The following is a 15,243-nucleotide window of genomic DNA, read 5'->3' as shown; positions in this document are numbered from 1 at the left end:
TCGTGCAGCCACATATCGACCCACGAGTCAACAGATGGGGACGTTTGCAAGACAACAACCATCTGCACGAACAGTTCGACGATGTTTGCAGCAACATGGACTACCAGCTCAGAGACCGTGGCTGTGGTTACCCTTGACACTGCATCACAGACAGGAGCACCTGCGATGGTGTATTCAACAATGAACCTGGGTGCATGAATGGCAAAACGTCATCTTATCGGATGAATCCAGGTTCTGTTTACAGCATCTGTGTTTGGCGACATCGCGGTGAACGCACATTGGAAGCGAGTATTCATCATCGCCCTACTGGCGTATCACCTGGCGTGATGGTATGGGGTGCCAAGGAGAGCCAATTGCGACATGGGCAAGCCGAATAGATGAAATGCAAAGGGATTTCAGGGAAGCAGTAAGCAGAGTTACGGCTAGGGAGAACTTAAAGGGCGCAATAGAACTGGTTGATTCACTAGGAAGAGCATGCTTTATACAAGGGTTAAGCAATGATAGAATACAGACGATAGTAAGAAGTAGAGGCGATGAAATCATGCTAGCAGCGGCCATGGAACTAGCATTGCAAGAAGAAAGTGCAATACTGTCAATGAAAGAGCGGGGACTAGCCCCAAGAGTAACTTTCAACCGGGGAAAGGAAACGGTGAAGAATACCAGAGATATTAGAGATTTGAAATGTTTCAATTGTGGATTGAGAGCGCACATGGCAAGCAAGTGTAGAAAGAATAGGCCAGAGGGAAGAGTACGGATAATGACGGGCAAAGAGTTTACGAATTTTTGTTACGGGTGCGACAAGCCAGGACATACAGACGCGGAATGCCGGGTAAGATTAAGAAAAATTCAGCCGATAGATACAAGAGACTTTAGAGGAAATCATAGGGAAGCTGATGGAGGATTACGAGAGTGGAGGTGCCCACAATGTAATCTACCAGGGAACTGTGGATTTCCGTGTACGAGGGTAAAAGACGTTGCTTGTTTCAAGTGTAAGCGGCCGGGACATTACGCGAAAGATTGTCACGCAGGGCCCTGGCACGCATGGAGAAAAGGCAGGGTGCCAGTATCAAGCAAAACCGGTAAAGTGGTGCAGGGAAACTAAGAGGCGGCAAGGCCGCACAGTCGGGCCTTGTTGCGATAGGTAAACCCTCAGTTAGGGTAATCGACTGTGCAACAGAAAATGACGTTTTGGTTTTATACTGCATAGAATTAAAAAGATATTTGAAGTTGCTAATAGACACTGGAGCACAGTTGTGGCTGCTCAAGAGAACGAGTATTCCGATAAATAGTACACTTGCAATTAATGAAGCGGAAAGGCTTCGGCTAAAAGGTGTAACCAGTGAGGCCGTCAGCACAATAGGTACGGTACAGGTACACTTAAGTGTGGACGGTTCTGAGCAAGTAGGGCAAAAATTTCACGTGTACGGGAGAGTATTAGATATTCCGTACGACGGACTGATAGGCAGAAATTTCTTGACAGAGCATAGAGTTAAGTTAGACTATGCAGGTAAAATAGTGAGACTAAAAGGGCGAGATATACCCTTAGTAGTAGAGGAAGAGCCAAAGGGACATGAGAACGAACAAGATTCAGAAGTAGGCGGGGAAATAGGGCCCCGAGAGGAAAAAAATAATGTTATTAAAGGTGGAAGGAAATGTAAAAAGGGGAATCGAAAAGGAAATGATTATTCCTAGGCAGGAGATTGCACAAGGGGTACATGTACCTGAAGCGTTAGTAAAAGTGCGAAATGGGAAATGCATAGTAAGTGCATTAAACTTGTCAGAAGACAGAGTGCAGTTAGGAAACGTCAGGTTAATGACGGAAGAATTAGAAAAAGTAGGGAAAATACGCGAAGTAAAATGTTGTACTAATGTCATAGGAAAGACAGAAAGTCGTACTAGTGTGTTGCGAAGGCAATTAAGAATGGATCATTTGAACGCTGAAGAGAAAAGCGCTCTAGCAGAGGTTTGCGCGGAATATGGAGATGTATTTCATCTACCAGGGGACAACCTGTCCTATACTTCCGCAGTGAAGCACAGAATACCGATTGCACCGGAACACGCGGGAAAGGTAGTAAACGCTAGACCGTACAGGATCCCGGAAGCGCAAAAGGAAGTGCTAAGGGAGCAAATAGAGCAGATGCTAAGAGATGACATAATTGTCGAGAGTAAGAGCCCTTGGAACACACCGTTACTGTTAGTTCCAAAGAAGCTAGACGCTAGTGGCAAACAGAAATGGAGAATCGTAGTGGACTACAGACGATTAAATGATATCACTGTAGGCGATGCATTTCCACTACCGAATATCTCCGAGATACTGGATCAGTTAGGGCAAGCTAAGTACTTCTCGACGCTTGACCTCGCAAGCGGGTACCATCAAATATTGACGGACGAGAAGGACAGAGAGAAAACGGCATTGAGCTCAAACTATCAGCATTACAAATACAAATGAATGCCGATGGGACTGAAGGGAGCCCCAGGATGTTTTCAGAGACTGATGAATACAATCTTGGCAGGTTTACAAGGAGTGAAATGCTTTGTATATCTAGACGACATAGTATGCTATGGGAAAAACCTGCAGGAGCATAACGAAAAGCTCCGGGAAATATTTGACAGGTTGCGAGAGCACAATTTGAAGCTGCAACCAGACAAGTGTGAATTCCTGAGGAAGGAAGTAATCTTCCTAGGTCATTGCATCACTGACAAAGGAATATCACCAGATATGGCGAAGGTGGAGAAGGTGAAGTTCTTCCCACAGCCAAAGACAACTAAGGAACTAAAAGGGTTTCTCGGATTGATAGGTTACTACCGCCGTTTCATTGCTAACTTCAGCAAGATTGCGAAACCTCTCCATGAGCTCTTAAAAAAGGGAGTGGAGTACCGATGGGGCGAACGTCAGAACAATGCGTTCAAAGAACTAAAAGAGAAATTAATAAACCCTCCGTTACTTCAGTACCCTGACTTTACGAAACCGTTCATCATTACAACGGATGCGAGTAACGCAGCCTTGGGTGCAGTGTTATCGCAAGGTAAGAAGATTGGCGAAGACTTGCCCATCGCATATGCATCCAGAGCATTGAACAAAGCCGAACTAAATTATAGCAAAACGGAAAAAGAGTTGTTGGCTATAGTTTACGCAGTAAAACAGTTCAGACCATATGTATATGGCAGAAAGTTCACTGTAGTGACAGACCATAAGCCACTAACGTGGATATTTAGTGTCAAAGATCCGAGTTCGAGACTCCTGAAGTGGAGACTGAAACTCGAGGAGTATGATTATGAAGTAATATACAAGCCAGGAAAGTTAAATAGTAATGCGGATGCGCTGAGTAGAATAAGGCATGAAGGGAAGGAAGAGATAGATGCGAAGCAGAAGGTGGAGACAGAGATCTCAGCAGCAAAAGCAAATGGGGAAGAAAGTTCCGTAAACGTGCGGCGAGCACAAGTGTCGAGTGAAATAGAACAGGAAACGGATAGTGGTGAGGAAATTAGTCCCGAAGAAAAAGAAAATATACTAAAGGAAATGCATGACAATCCCTTGGGAGGTCACCAAGGAATGCACAGGACACTCGAAAGAATTAAAGCATACAAGCAGTGGCGCGGAATGAAGCGTGACATTGAAAATTACATTAGGAAATGCCCATCGTGTCAAAAGAATAAAAACACGCAAATGAAAACTAGGATGCCCTTAGAAATTACAGACACAGCAGAAACAGTATTCGGAAAGTGTGCGATGGATATAGTGGGTCCACTAGATGTATCTAATACAGGAAAAAGGTACATGTTAACATTCCAAGACGATCTGAGTAAATTTACCTTAGCAATCCCAATTGACAAACAAGATGCCGAAACAGTAGCTGAGGCATTTGTGGAAAACGTAGTATTAAGGTATGGAATTCCATCAGTATTATTAACAGATCAAGGGTCTAACTTTCTGAGTGATGTATTTAAAAGTGTATGTAAATTGTTGAAGGTAAAGCGTATAAATACTACAGCGTACCACCCTGAATCAAATGGTGCACTAGAAAGAAGTCATAGAACTATTGTAGAGTATCTCAGATACTTTGAACAGGAGATCAAAGTTCTTGGGACAAATGGGTACCGTATGCAATTTTTGTGTTCAACACTACACCACACAGCAGCACAGGATACACACCATTTGAATTACTATACGGAAGAAAGGTTAACATACCAGGAGTACTGCAGCAAGAAACACAGCAGGTAAGTTACAATTATGAAATGTATGTAAATAAACTAAGAGCGAGAATGCAGGAAGCCCACAGAGTGGCCAGAGACTCGATTATAAGAAGTAAGAAAATCAGTAAGGAACAGTATGACATGAAACAAAATCCAAAAAACTTCAAGGTAGGAGATAAAGTATTACTGCACGATGAGTCGGTGAGACAGGGTAGATCTCGGAAATTAGATTCACAATGGAGAGGTCCATTTGAAGTAGTAAAAGTGGAAGGTCCTAACGTAGTAATAAAAGTTAAAAGAAATAAGGAAACAAAAGTACATGCCAACAGGCTGAAACAATTCTTTTAAATTTCAGGTATGGCACTCAAGTGGCAGGTCGTGAAATTCGTCATAGTGATAACAGCATACTACATCACTGCATCAGAGCATGCAACAAATGAGTACCAAGTGACGCCATTTCCGAGTTCATCAGGACTATATTACGATAATAGAGGACAGGTAGAAATATACAGTACCACATAGAGAATAGTCACATACGTAAATCTAGATATAATAACAGAAAGGTTTCAGAATGCAGAGAGGTATGGTAGGGCAGCGGTACAAAGGTGCCGAGAAACACTAACACAATTAAATGTAGGATTAATAGAATGCAGGGTACTAGACCAACAAGTAACCCATCATGTGGAAAAAATCACAGGATTGCAACTTTTAGTACAGCAGCTAACAAAACACAAGACCAGAAGGAAGAGAGGAGTATTCAACTTCGTCGGGCAGGTAAGTAAAATACTGTTCAGGACGTTGGACGAAGCAGATGCAGCATACTATAAGGAAAGAATAGACGCTATGGAGAAAAACTCAGAAGGGTTGTTGAGGCTAACAAAGGAACAGGTGGCAGTGGTAAGAGCCACATTGGCGGGAGTAAACAGGACGGTATATACACTAGAGTCAAATGAGCACGTTCTGAAGACAGGTATGCAAAGACTAGAATGATTCATGAAGGAATACGTGAAAGAAACCGATATAGGGTTTAAACGTGTAGCGTCCTTCGCCACAGTAACAGAGCAAGTATTACAACTATCGGCAGTGTTTGGTCAGATCGAAGAGGAATACGAACAAATGATAAATGCCATTGTAAATGCTCAGAAGGGAATACTACAGCCTCATATAATTAATCCAGTCCAAATTGTAAAATACCTAAGTTTAATACAGGAAGAACTAAAAGATGTAAAGTTTCCTGTTCCTCTTACGGAGTCCTCAGGTTATCTATTGTTAAGAATAATTGATTTAGATGTTTTCATCTCGGGTAGCATACTAGGATATGTAATTAATATTCCATTAATAAATAATAACAATTTCAATTTGTATAGAGTACTCCCACTACCAAAAGAAATTCCAAACATGAAAGGTAAATATGTGTACATACAGCCAGAGAAAGAATTCTTACTAATAGATGAATCCAAAAGGCAGTACGCGAAACTTTCTGCAGAGGAACTAAAATGCAAGGAGCTAAGTAAAAATAGGAGACTGTGCAAACAAGCATTCGCCTTGCTGTCAACATTCGACCACGAAGAGTGCGAAGCCAAATTGTTGCAACCGGTAAGAGAAATTCCGGAAGATTGTGTGCGAAAAATAGTCGCACTGAATCAGAGCCTTTGGACTCATCTAAACAGTAACGAATGGCTATATGTAGCACCGAAGGAAGAAGGCTTAACAGTATTGTGTGGAAGGGAACCACCAAAGGACCTAGTAATAAAAGGGGTAGGAAAAATTAGTTTTTACAGTAAATGTAAGGGGTATGGCACTAGAGTGTTCATACAAACAGATAGAGTGATCCAGAGTAATGTGACGAAGAAAGACATAGTTCCGCAGATCAATCTAGAATTCGATTGTTGCGTGGTAAACAAGGAAAAAAGGAATGTCTCAACGTTAGCATTAGATTTGCCATTGGACCAGGTAATAACACAGTTAGACGACTTGAAAGTCGCAGGAAAAAGACTGGATGATGTCCAGAAGATGGTAGAGAGACAAGAGGAGGAAATGAAGTACTCCAGGTACTTCACACATTACTCCATAACTACGTATGTAGCCATATCAATAGTTATTCTAATCATAATAACATGCTGTTGTAAAAACTGTAAATGTTGTAAAGACTGTTTTAAAAGTATATGGAAATATTTTGAAGACAGTGATTGTTGTGGAAAAGTATGTATAAGAAATACCATAGTGAACCAATACCCAGAGACTAGTTCAGCTAGAAGACACAGTAATAAAGAAACTGAAGAGATAGTAATTTATGAAAGATGTGGAAAAGACCAAGGTGATATGGTCGCTTTCAGAAACTGACGTTAAATAACTGTATTTGAAATGTGTAATTGAAATGTAACTGTATTTGAAATATGTAATTGAAATGTAACTGTATTTGAAATATGTAATTGAAATGTAACTGTATTTGAAATGTAATTCTAATTGAAATGTGAATGTATGTATCAATGAAAGTGTCTTTTGATTTTAATGCAAATGCTTTTGACATAACTGAATGTTAGGCATGTATAATGTAATTGTATTATTGTGTGTTTAATGAATTTGACTTTACTAAATGAAAATGAAAAATATAACATATCAGATGCTAATGTAATAAACAAATCTGTCAAGCATGTAATGGAAAAAAAAAAAAATAAAAGAGTCACAATTGACGCTACTCTGAGGAGTAACGCCAATTTCCCTGGCGGGGGAGGTGTTGTAACCACAGAAAAGCCAAGTCTAAATGCAGTTGTTCTCAGATGATACACCAGAAATCATACAGGGAGATAGAGTTAACAGGGGACGCCAGGCGTGTCAGAGGGGTCACAAAAGATAACGACGCAGCCAGATAGCCGAGGCGGCGGTCCAAGCGGCCAGGCAGCTGCGCGTGATAAGCAAGGAAGCAGACTCAGCTATTAAGATAAACAGGGCGCTCTGGGCAGGTCCCTTAATAAACAATAACTTGCAGAATCAACACTCTTGGCTAGAGGGAGAAGTCTGGGAGCGGAGAGAGAAAGAAAGAGGGCCCTAGGTGGGGACCGCACTATGTCATGAGGAGCCAATGAAGGGCTCAGGACGCAGTGCGTGACCATATAGGGAGAGGCCCCTCTACCCCTCCACCCAGCTTCTGAAGAAAAGTACTGAAGTTAATACTAAAACAATCCCTAATAAGGAAAAGTTGCACTCGACGCTACGTCATGCCAAGCGCTGGCGGGGTCGAAGGGGAAGAGCTAACAAAACTCGGAGGCACGCCGCTCCGGGGATCTCTCTCTCTCTCGGGTTTAGGCAGCGACGGTAGTCAGCGTGAGTAGCAGCCGACTTGGGCTGAGGGCGGGCTGCAGGCAGACAGTTGGAGATAGTCGCCGATGAGCGTTTAGGCAGCGGCCGCGGGACTCTGACGTAGGGTGCTAGTGTGGGCAGCAAAGTGCTGGAAAGTTCTATCAGGCAGCCAGAATGGTGGAAGTCAGTCACCGTCTCTGTAATGGGCTTGGCTATTCTGTAGGTACAATCACTACGCAGTTAGGGTGATCTGTATTCTTTATGAATAAATTAGAACTTTTATAACGTCCATACGAGTTTACTTCTACCAACATCCTAGCCTTGTACCTTCACACCAGGGAATTTAACATCTTAGCCAGATCAAAAGTCTCCCTCTCAATTAGGTCAACCGGCTAATTCCCGTTTACGAACCGTGTCGCTCAATCCCTCGCAAAACCCACGCTTGGGACGCGACATATGGAAGACATCTAAGCTAGCATTATCTTATCTACTTCTCCCAGTTCTCCCTCATTCCTGGTACATTAAATTTGCCATCTGGGATTTTGACTACACATAATGCTTACATACAGGACAAATGTTCTACTAATTTCACATTCTTGTTAACATTGGTCTAGCTGTAGAGTTTTATTTTTGCAAACATCTGCTCTCCTACAATGACCCATCGCTGAAGGAATAAATTCTACATAATGCTTATTTTGTCTCATGATTGAGTCTGACAACAGTGTGCCACATTATGATGAATTAAATAGATTTAGCTCACAATAATTTCTCAAAATTCCCAGAAAGATATACAAGGGCTTGCTAAAAAAGTAATGTATCTGAATTTCTTATGTAAAAATTCTTACAAATTTTAAATAAAATAACTTTATTGACATCATACATCTTTACTCTTCATGTCTGTATATTTATTTCTCAACATAGTCACCCTGGTGATGAACACATTTCTCCCAACAATAGATCAGTTTGTTAATACTGTCATTGTAGAATTTGACTTTGTTGATGGAACCACAACATCACCTCTGCTTGCACTGCTTAATCACTGCCAAAGTGGAGTCCTTAAAGGTGTTCCAATTGGTTCAAATTGCTTTGAGCACTATGGGACTTAACATCTGAGGTCATCAGTCCCCTAGAAGTTAGAACTACTTAAACCTAACTAACCTAAGGACATCACACACATCCATGCTCTAGGCAGGATTCAAACCTGTGAACGTAGCAGTCACGCAGTTCCAGACTGAAGCACCTAGAACCACTTGGCCACAGTGGCTGGCCAAAGGTGTTCTTTAAGTTTTGGAAACAGATGAAAATTGGATGGAGCCAAGTCAGGGTGGTACACAGGATAATTAATGACAATGACTCAAAGGTGACAGTTTGTTGCAGATGTTGTAGTGTTCGTGTGTGGTCTGGTTGAAAAAGAGGGTGGTCCATGTGTGGATGAACTTTTTGAATTCTTGCTTTCAGTTTTCCGAGGGATACAGGATGCTTTTTCTCACACACTGACATAATTACATAACACACCACAATGTTGCACTCTACAGTTCAGAGCCATATAGTGGCAGAAAGCTGAAACTACGTAAACATGAAGAATAAAGCGGTAGTATGTTAATAACATTCGTTTTATTTCAATTTAATACGTGAATATATACACTCCTGGAAACTGAAATAAGAACACCGTGAATTCATTGTCTCAGGAAGGGGAAACTTTATTGACACATTCCTGGGGTCAGATACATCACATGATCACACTGACAGAACCACAGGCACATAGACACAGGCAACAGAGCATGCACAATGTCGGCACTAGTACAGTGTATATCCACCTTTCGCAGCAATGCAGGCTGCTACTCTCCCATGGAGACGATCGTAGAGATGCTGGATGTAGTCCTGTGGAACGGCTTGCCATGCCATTTCCACCTGGCGCCTCAGCTGGACCAGCGTTCGTGCTGGATGTGTAGACTGCGTGAGACGACGCTTCATCCAGTCCCAAACATGCTCAATGGGGGACAGATCCGGAGATCTTGCTGGCCAGGCTAGTTGACTTACACCTTCTAGAGAACGTTGGGTGGCACGGGATACATGCGGACGTGCATTGTCCTGTTGGAACAGCAAGTTCCCTTGCCGGTCTAGGAATGGTAGAACGATGGGTTCGATGACGGTTTGGATGTACCGTGCACTATTCAGTGTCCCCTCGACGATCACCAGAGGTGTACGGCCAGTGTAGGAGATCGCTCCCCACACCATGATGCCGGGTGTTGGCCCTGTGTGCCTCGGTTGTATGCAGTCCTGATTGTGGCACTCACCTGCACGGCGCCAAACACGGATACGACCATCATTGGCACCAAGGCAGAAGCGACTCTCATCACTGAAGACGACACGTCTCCATTCGTCCCTCCATTCACGCCTGTCGCGACACTACTGGAGGCGGGCTGCACGATGTTGGGGCGTGAGCGGGAGACGGCCTAACGGTGTGCGGGACTGTAGCCCAGCTTCATGGAGACGGTTGCGAATGGTCCTCGCCGATACCCCAGGAGCAACAGTGTCCCTAATTTGCTGGGAAGTGGCGGTGCGGTCCCCTACGGCACTGCGTAGGATCCAACGGTCTTGGCGTGCATCCGTGCGTCGCTGCGATCCGGCCCCAGGTCGACGGGCACGTGCACCTTCCGCCGACCACTGGCGACAGCATCGATGTACTGTGGAGACCTCATGCCCCACGTGTTGAGCAATTCGGCGGTACGTCCACCCGGCCTCCCGCATGCCCACTATACACCCTCGCTCAAAGTCCGTCAACTGCACATACGGTTCACGTCCACGCTGTCGCCGCATGCTACCAGTGTTAAAGACTGCGATGGAGCTCCGTATGCCACGGCAAACTGGCTGACACTGACGGCGGCGGTGCACAAATGCTGTGCAGCTAGCGCCATTCGACGGCCAACACCGCGGTTCCTGGTGTGTCCGCTGTGCCGTGCGTATGATCATTGCTTGTACAGCCCTCTCGCAGTGTCCGGAGCAAGTATGGTGGGTCTGAGACACCGGTGTCAATGTGTTCTTTTTTCCATTTCCAGGAGTGTATATTGTGAGGCTATAGTGAAGATCTCTAGCTCTTTAAATAAGTATCTGCAGCATGATCTCGGATGAGCTCCAGCAATTATTCTGATTACACACTTTTGTGCAATGAACACTCTTTTAATCAATGATGAGTTACTCCAGAATATGATGCCATACGAAAGCAGAGAATGAAAATAGGTGTGGTAAGCTAATTTTTTTAGATGTATATCGCCAATATTTGCAATGACCCTAATAGCATAACTAGCTGAACTCAAACGTTTCAGCAGATCCTCAGTGTTTTTTCCAGTTCAACCCCTCGTCAATGCATACACCTAGAAATTTTGAATATTCTACCTTAGCTACCGATTTCAGATCGAAGTCTATATTTATTAATGGTGTCATTCCATTTACTGTGTGGAACTGTATATACTGTGTTTTGTCAAAGTTTAATGAGAGCCCATTTGCAACCACTTAATGATTTTCTGAAAAACATTGTTTACAATTTCACCAGTTAATTCTTGTCTGTTGGATGTGATAGCTATACTTGTATCATCAGCAAAAATACCAGCTTTGCATCTTCGTGAATATAGAATGGCAAGTCATTAATATGTATTAAGAACAGCAGAGGACCCAAGACCGAACCTTGCGGCACCCCATTCTTGATTGTTCCCCAGTTTTTTTGCATATTATGTGAACTGCTTATTTCAACTTTCTGCAGCACTCTTCCAGTTAGGTATGATTTAAACCATTTGAGCACTGTCCCATTCACATCACAGTACTTGAGCTTATCTAGAAGTATTCCACGATTTACACAATCAAAAGCCTTTGAAAGATCACAAAAAATCCCAATGGGTGACTTCCGGTTACTCAGAACAATTATGGGTATGAGCTCTCTCTCTCTCTCTCTCTCTCTCTCTCTCTCTCTCTCTCTCACACACACACACACACATATATATATATATATATATATATATATATATATATATATATATATATATATATATATATATATATATAAATTGGGCATTTATCAACTCCAGTGTACCAACTTTGATGTTCTGTACACAGGGCAGATCAGAAAAACATCTGAAACAAATATAAAGAAAATAAAGAGCATGGAAGTTACACCAATCATTCAGCATTTGCAGGAACACATCTGACAAGAAAACCTAGCCTCCAAGCACAACAGAAACAAGTCTAAAAGTTATGAAACTGAAAAAAAAAACCCAAAAACTACAAGAAAACTTCCAAATTCAAAACACAATTACAGAAAAGAAACACATCATATATATGACCAAACAGACATTAGCAATGAAACGTAACACTCTCTCCTCTCTTTCTCTCTCCCCCCTCTCCCTCCCCCCCCCCCCCCTGTCCCACCCTCTCTCAATCCCTGCCTTGTGCCAGTACTGCTGCTCGATGTAGATGAGGGGCTGTGTCAGGCGTAGCAAGTGAAGTTAGTGAAAGAAGAGAGGAGCTGTGGTTAGGAGGAAGAGCTGGGGTAGGGTGAATGACAGTCAGGAGCAAAAAATGATGTGAGTAATAATTGTGATTTAATACTGTTTAATAATAGCAATGTAAAACATAAGAAGCGCTTACAACGTTGAAAAACAGATTTGTAAGACAAACAAATTTTTGCAGTGACCATGAGAGTAGCCTTCTACCACGATTTCTTCTTCTCATAACTTTTTAGTGTCAAAATTCCTGTGAGGGCTTATCTACTGAGGGCGTATGAATGGAAGGAGAGTGAGCAGTCCTGGGACCCACAGTCTGCCCTCCTTTCAGCCACTGGCTGGCATGGGGGCGACCTGTGGAATTCTGAGGAGAGGGTTCCTGAGAGGGAGCCTCTTCACTGGCAGGTGCTGGAGGAGGGTGCTGCTTCTCTGGCTGAGTGCTTATAGTGGTTCCATAAGACGGTGCCAGAGGAACCACAAGCTGGGGCTGGGGAGAGCTATTGTCAAGTATTTTTTTGTGTGACAGCCAGGTGTCGACGTTAAGAGAGTCACTGCACTAGGTACTGCTGACAACCCAGTGACAGTAGTGTAATGGAAAAGTTTGGTATCACTGAGACTGGGTGCAGATGATGGTATTTTTTGAGCTTCAGAATTCAAGAGGCAATCTGCAATCTTCAGTTCCTGGATTTTGTGTTTCTTGAGTACATTAGCACAGAATGAAATTTTCATTCTACAGTGGAGTGTGCACTGATATGAAACTTCCTGGCAGATTAAAACTGTGTGCCAGATCGAGACTCGAACTCGGGACCTTTGCCTTTCACGGGCAAGTGCTCTACCAACTGAGCCACCCAAGAACAACTCACGCCCCGTCCTCACAGCTTTGATTCTGCCAGTACCTCGTCTCATACCTTCCAAATTTCACAGAAGCTCTGCTGCCAACCTTGCAGAACTAGGACTCCTGGAAGAAAGGATATTGCGGAGACATGGCTTAGCCACAGCCTGGGGGATGTTTCTAGAATGAAATTTTCACTCTACTGTGGAGTGTGCTCTGATATGAAACTTCCTGGCAGATTAAAACTGTACTGGAACGAGACTCGAACTCAGGACCTTTGCCTTTCGTGGGCAAGTGCTCTACCAACTGAGCTACCCTAGTACGACTCACGCCCTGTCCTCCTAGCTTTAATTCCGTCAGTACCTCGTCCCCTACCTTCCAAACTTCACTTTTACATTAGCACACTTTGGGAATTGGGGAGATAGTTGATCCCACAACTGACACAGGCAGATGGTAGTACACATGATAAATTTTCGTGAAATGTTCGACAACAGTCTCCACAAACTGGGTCGGTTGTACGCCAGGAACACATACACCTGAAACCCTGGCATTTAAAACACTGCATTGGGGGTTGGAAATATGGCTTCACATCACAATGGTAACACACAGTTTTTGACACTTTCTGGAAGTGAATCCTCCTCAAAAGCGAGGATGAAAGCACCAGTGTCTATCTTATAGCCTGATGTGCCTCGATGTACATGATGTACGAACTCAATCCTTCATCTTTCCAAGTGTTCATGTAGTTCTTCATCCATCTGCAGCATTAGGTTCTGGTGAAAAATTAATCCCTATCCCATGTCAAGGTTCTTAGGGGGTGTGATGGTAAAACGTTTATCACCGGTGAAAAGAATTTGCCAAATACGTTTTCAATACTTTCCACAAAAAAACACTGGTTTAATAGAGAGAAAAGACCCTCCATCTGTTCAGGTGAAAACCAGGAACTGAGGGAAATGACTGTGTGCAAGTTGCTTGGTTTTGTTTTCTTCCCATGGTGTTACCAAGGAAGCAAACTCCTACAGTCATAACAATTGGCACTGAGTTGTGGTCTGTCTGAAGAGAGTACCAAGTCCTCAAAACCACTGGTTGGTAACTTTGGCAAATTTCATGACACCAAACATCCACCACAATGGTACTTGCTCCAAACAAGTGCTACCCCCAGGAGTACTGCCTAGCCACAGCAAGGGTCACCAGGTGATGGCCAGACCCCAAATGGACCTAACCCTTGGCATGTGTTGGGAGATGACATCTTGGGCATCAATAGTGCAATCTGTGTTTGGTCAGGTACCACCTCTGTATGTGTACAAGGCAACCTTCTACACATACCTGCTACCATGTTGGGTAGTAAGTGACCTTTCCCACACTGCTCGCAAAATCTCTAAAAAATGTAGAAGGTTTGAGGTCAAACACAGATGTGGGGACTGAATATAAATTAACCAAAATATGTGATGTAAAATAAGGAAATAACAGAGTGAGAAGCCAGGATTCACATCCTATGAGTGAGCTAGGTTTGCTGCAGAGAGTCTGTCCTGCAGGATAAGCCAGAGAAAAGAAACAGTCGTCCAATAAAATTGCATACAGGATAGCAAGAAGTACTGCAATGCCTTGTGGCCCCATGCTTGCCACAACCATACCCACAAAAGAGTAGTGAGCCCCTGGGAGGGGTTTCCTAGCAGAAGTCAATATGAAGGTTAGATAAATGTTATATAGGATTATAAGATGCTAATGTTTATTTTCATAATACACAGGATGAGGTCTGTCCTATGACTCAAGCACTGTTGAATTTTTCCACATGCCTTATAAAATTTTTTGCCATGGGTGTCTTACATTGCAATTTGTGTAAACTACATTTTCTAATAACATGCCAATTAAAATTTGTACTCCTCTCAATAAATGGGTCAGTTTTTACCTTTTGGATCTAGGACATCATTGTCAAAAACTCCATCATCTGTTAGGCATGCCTTCCACTGTGCTAGGTTTCTGCCTACGATAAGGCTTTTGGAATCAGTCTTTGGCTGATCATGTATGTCACTATCAGACACACTCACAGGAACAAATACATCTTCCTCCACCTCAAGCTGATTTTCATTTGTTACTCTGTTAAACACTAGTGCAGTTGTGTCTTGTGCATTCAAGACGACAAGATTCTTAAGCTCCTTAACTGTCACAGACAGTGAATGCCTAAAAAACCAAGAAGAACATAAATATTTTAAGAGGCAGCCATATCTAAGATGTCTGACATAGTATATTTCCATACTCTTAATGAAAATCAAGTATTTATTTGCTTATAAGTGGTATATTCAAAATGTTTCAGTAATCATTTATAAACAAAACTCTTATTGCAAATTCATCATTGTAAGTTACATTTTCTTCAAACAACTTTTATCCCACATTTATACACTTGTACCGACATTCCTACAACTG

General features: G+C 42.8%; 1 protein-coding gene across 3 annotated transcripts in view; it reads right to left on the bottom strand.

Moving 5' to 3' along the window:
- Positions 1-15,243, bottom strand: part of LOC126297774 (KICSTOR complex protein SZT2-like) — a 710,838-nt gene that overhangs the window by 134,774 nt on the left and 560,821 nt on the right. For all 3 annotated transcript variants that reach the window (XM_049988949.1, XM_049988951.1, XM_049988950.1), the window contains exon 45: positions 14,729-15,000. In XM_049988949.1, the coding sequence (XP_049844906.1) occupies positions 14,729-15,000 (272 nt within the window). The remainder of the gene's footprint in view (positions 1-14,728; positions 15,001-15,243) is intronic.

This window comes from Schistocerca gregaria, chromosome X, assembly GCF_023897955.1.
Source record: "Schistocerca gregaria isolate iqSchGreg1 chromosome X, iqSchGreg1.2, whole genome shotgun sequence".
NCBI classification, from domain to species: Eukaryota; Metazoa; Arthropoda; class Insecta; order Orthoptera; family Acrididae; genus Schistocerca; species Schistocerca gregaria.
The sequence above is the reverse complement of the archived record's forward strand: the minus strand, read 5'-3'. Positions and strand labels throughout refer to the sequence as shown.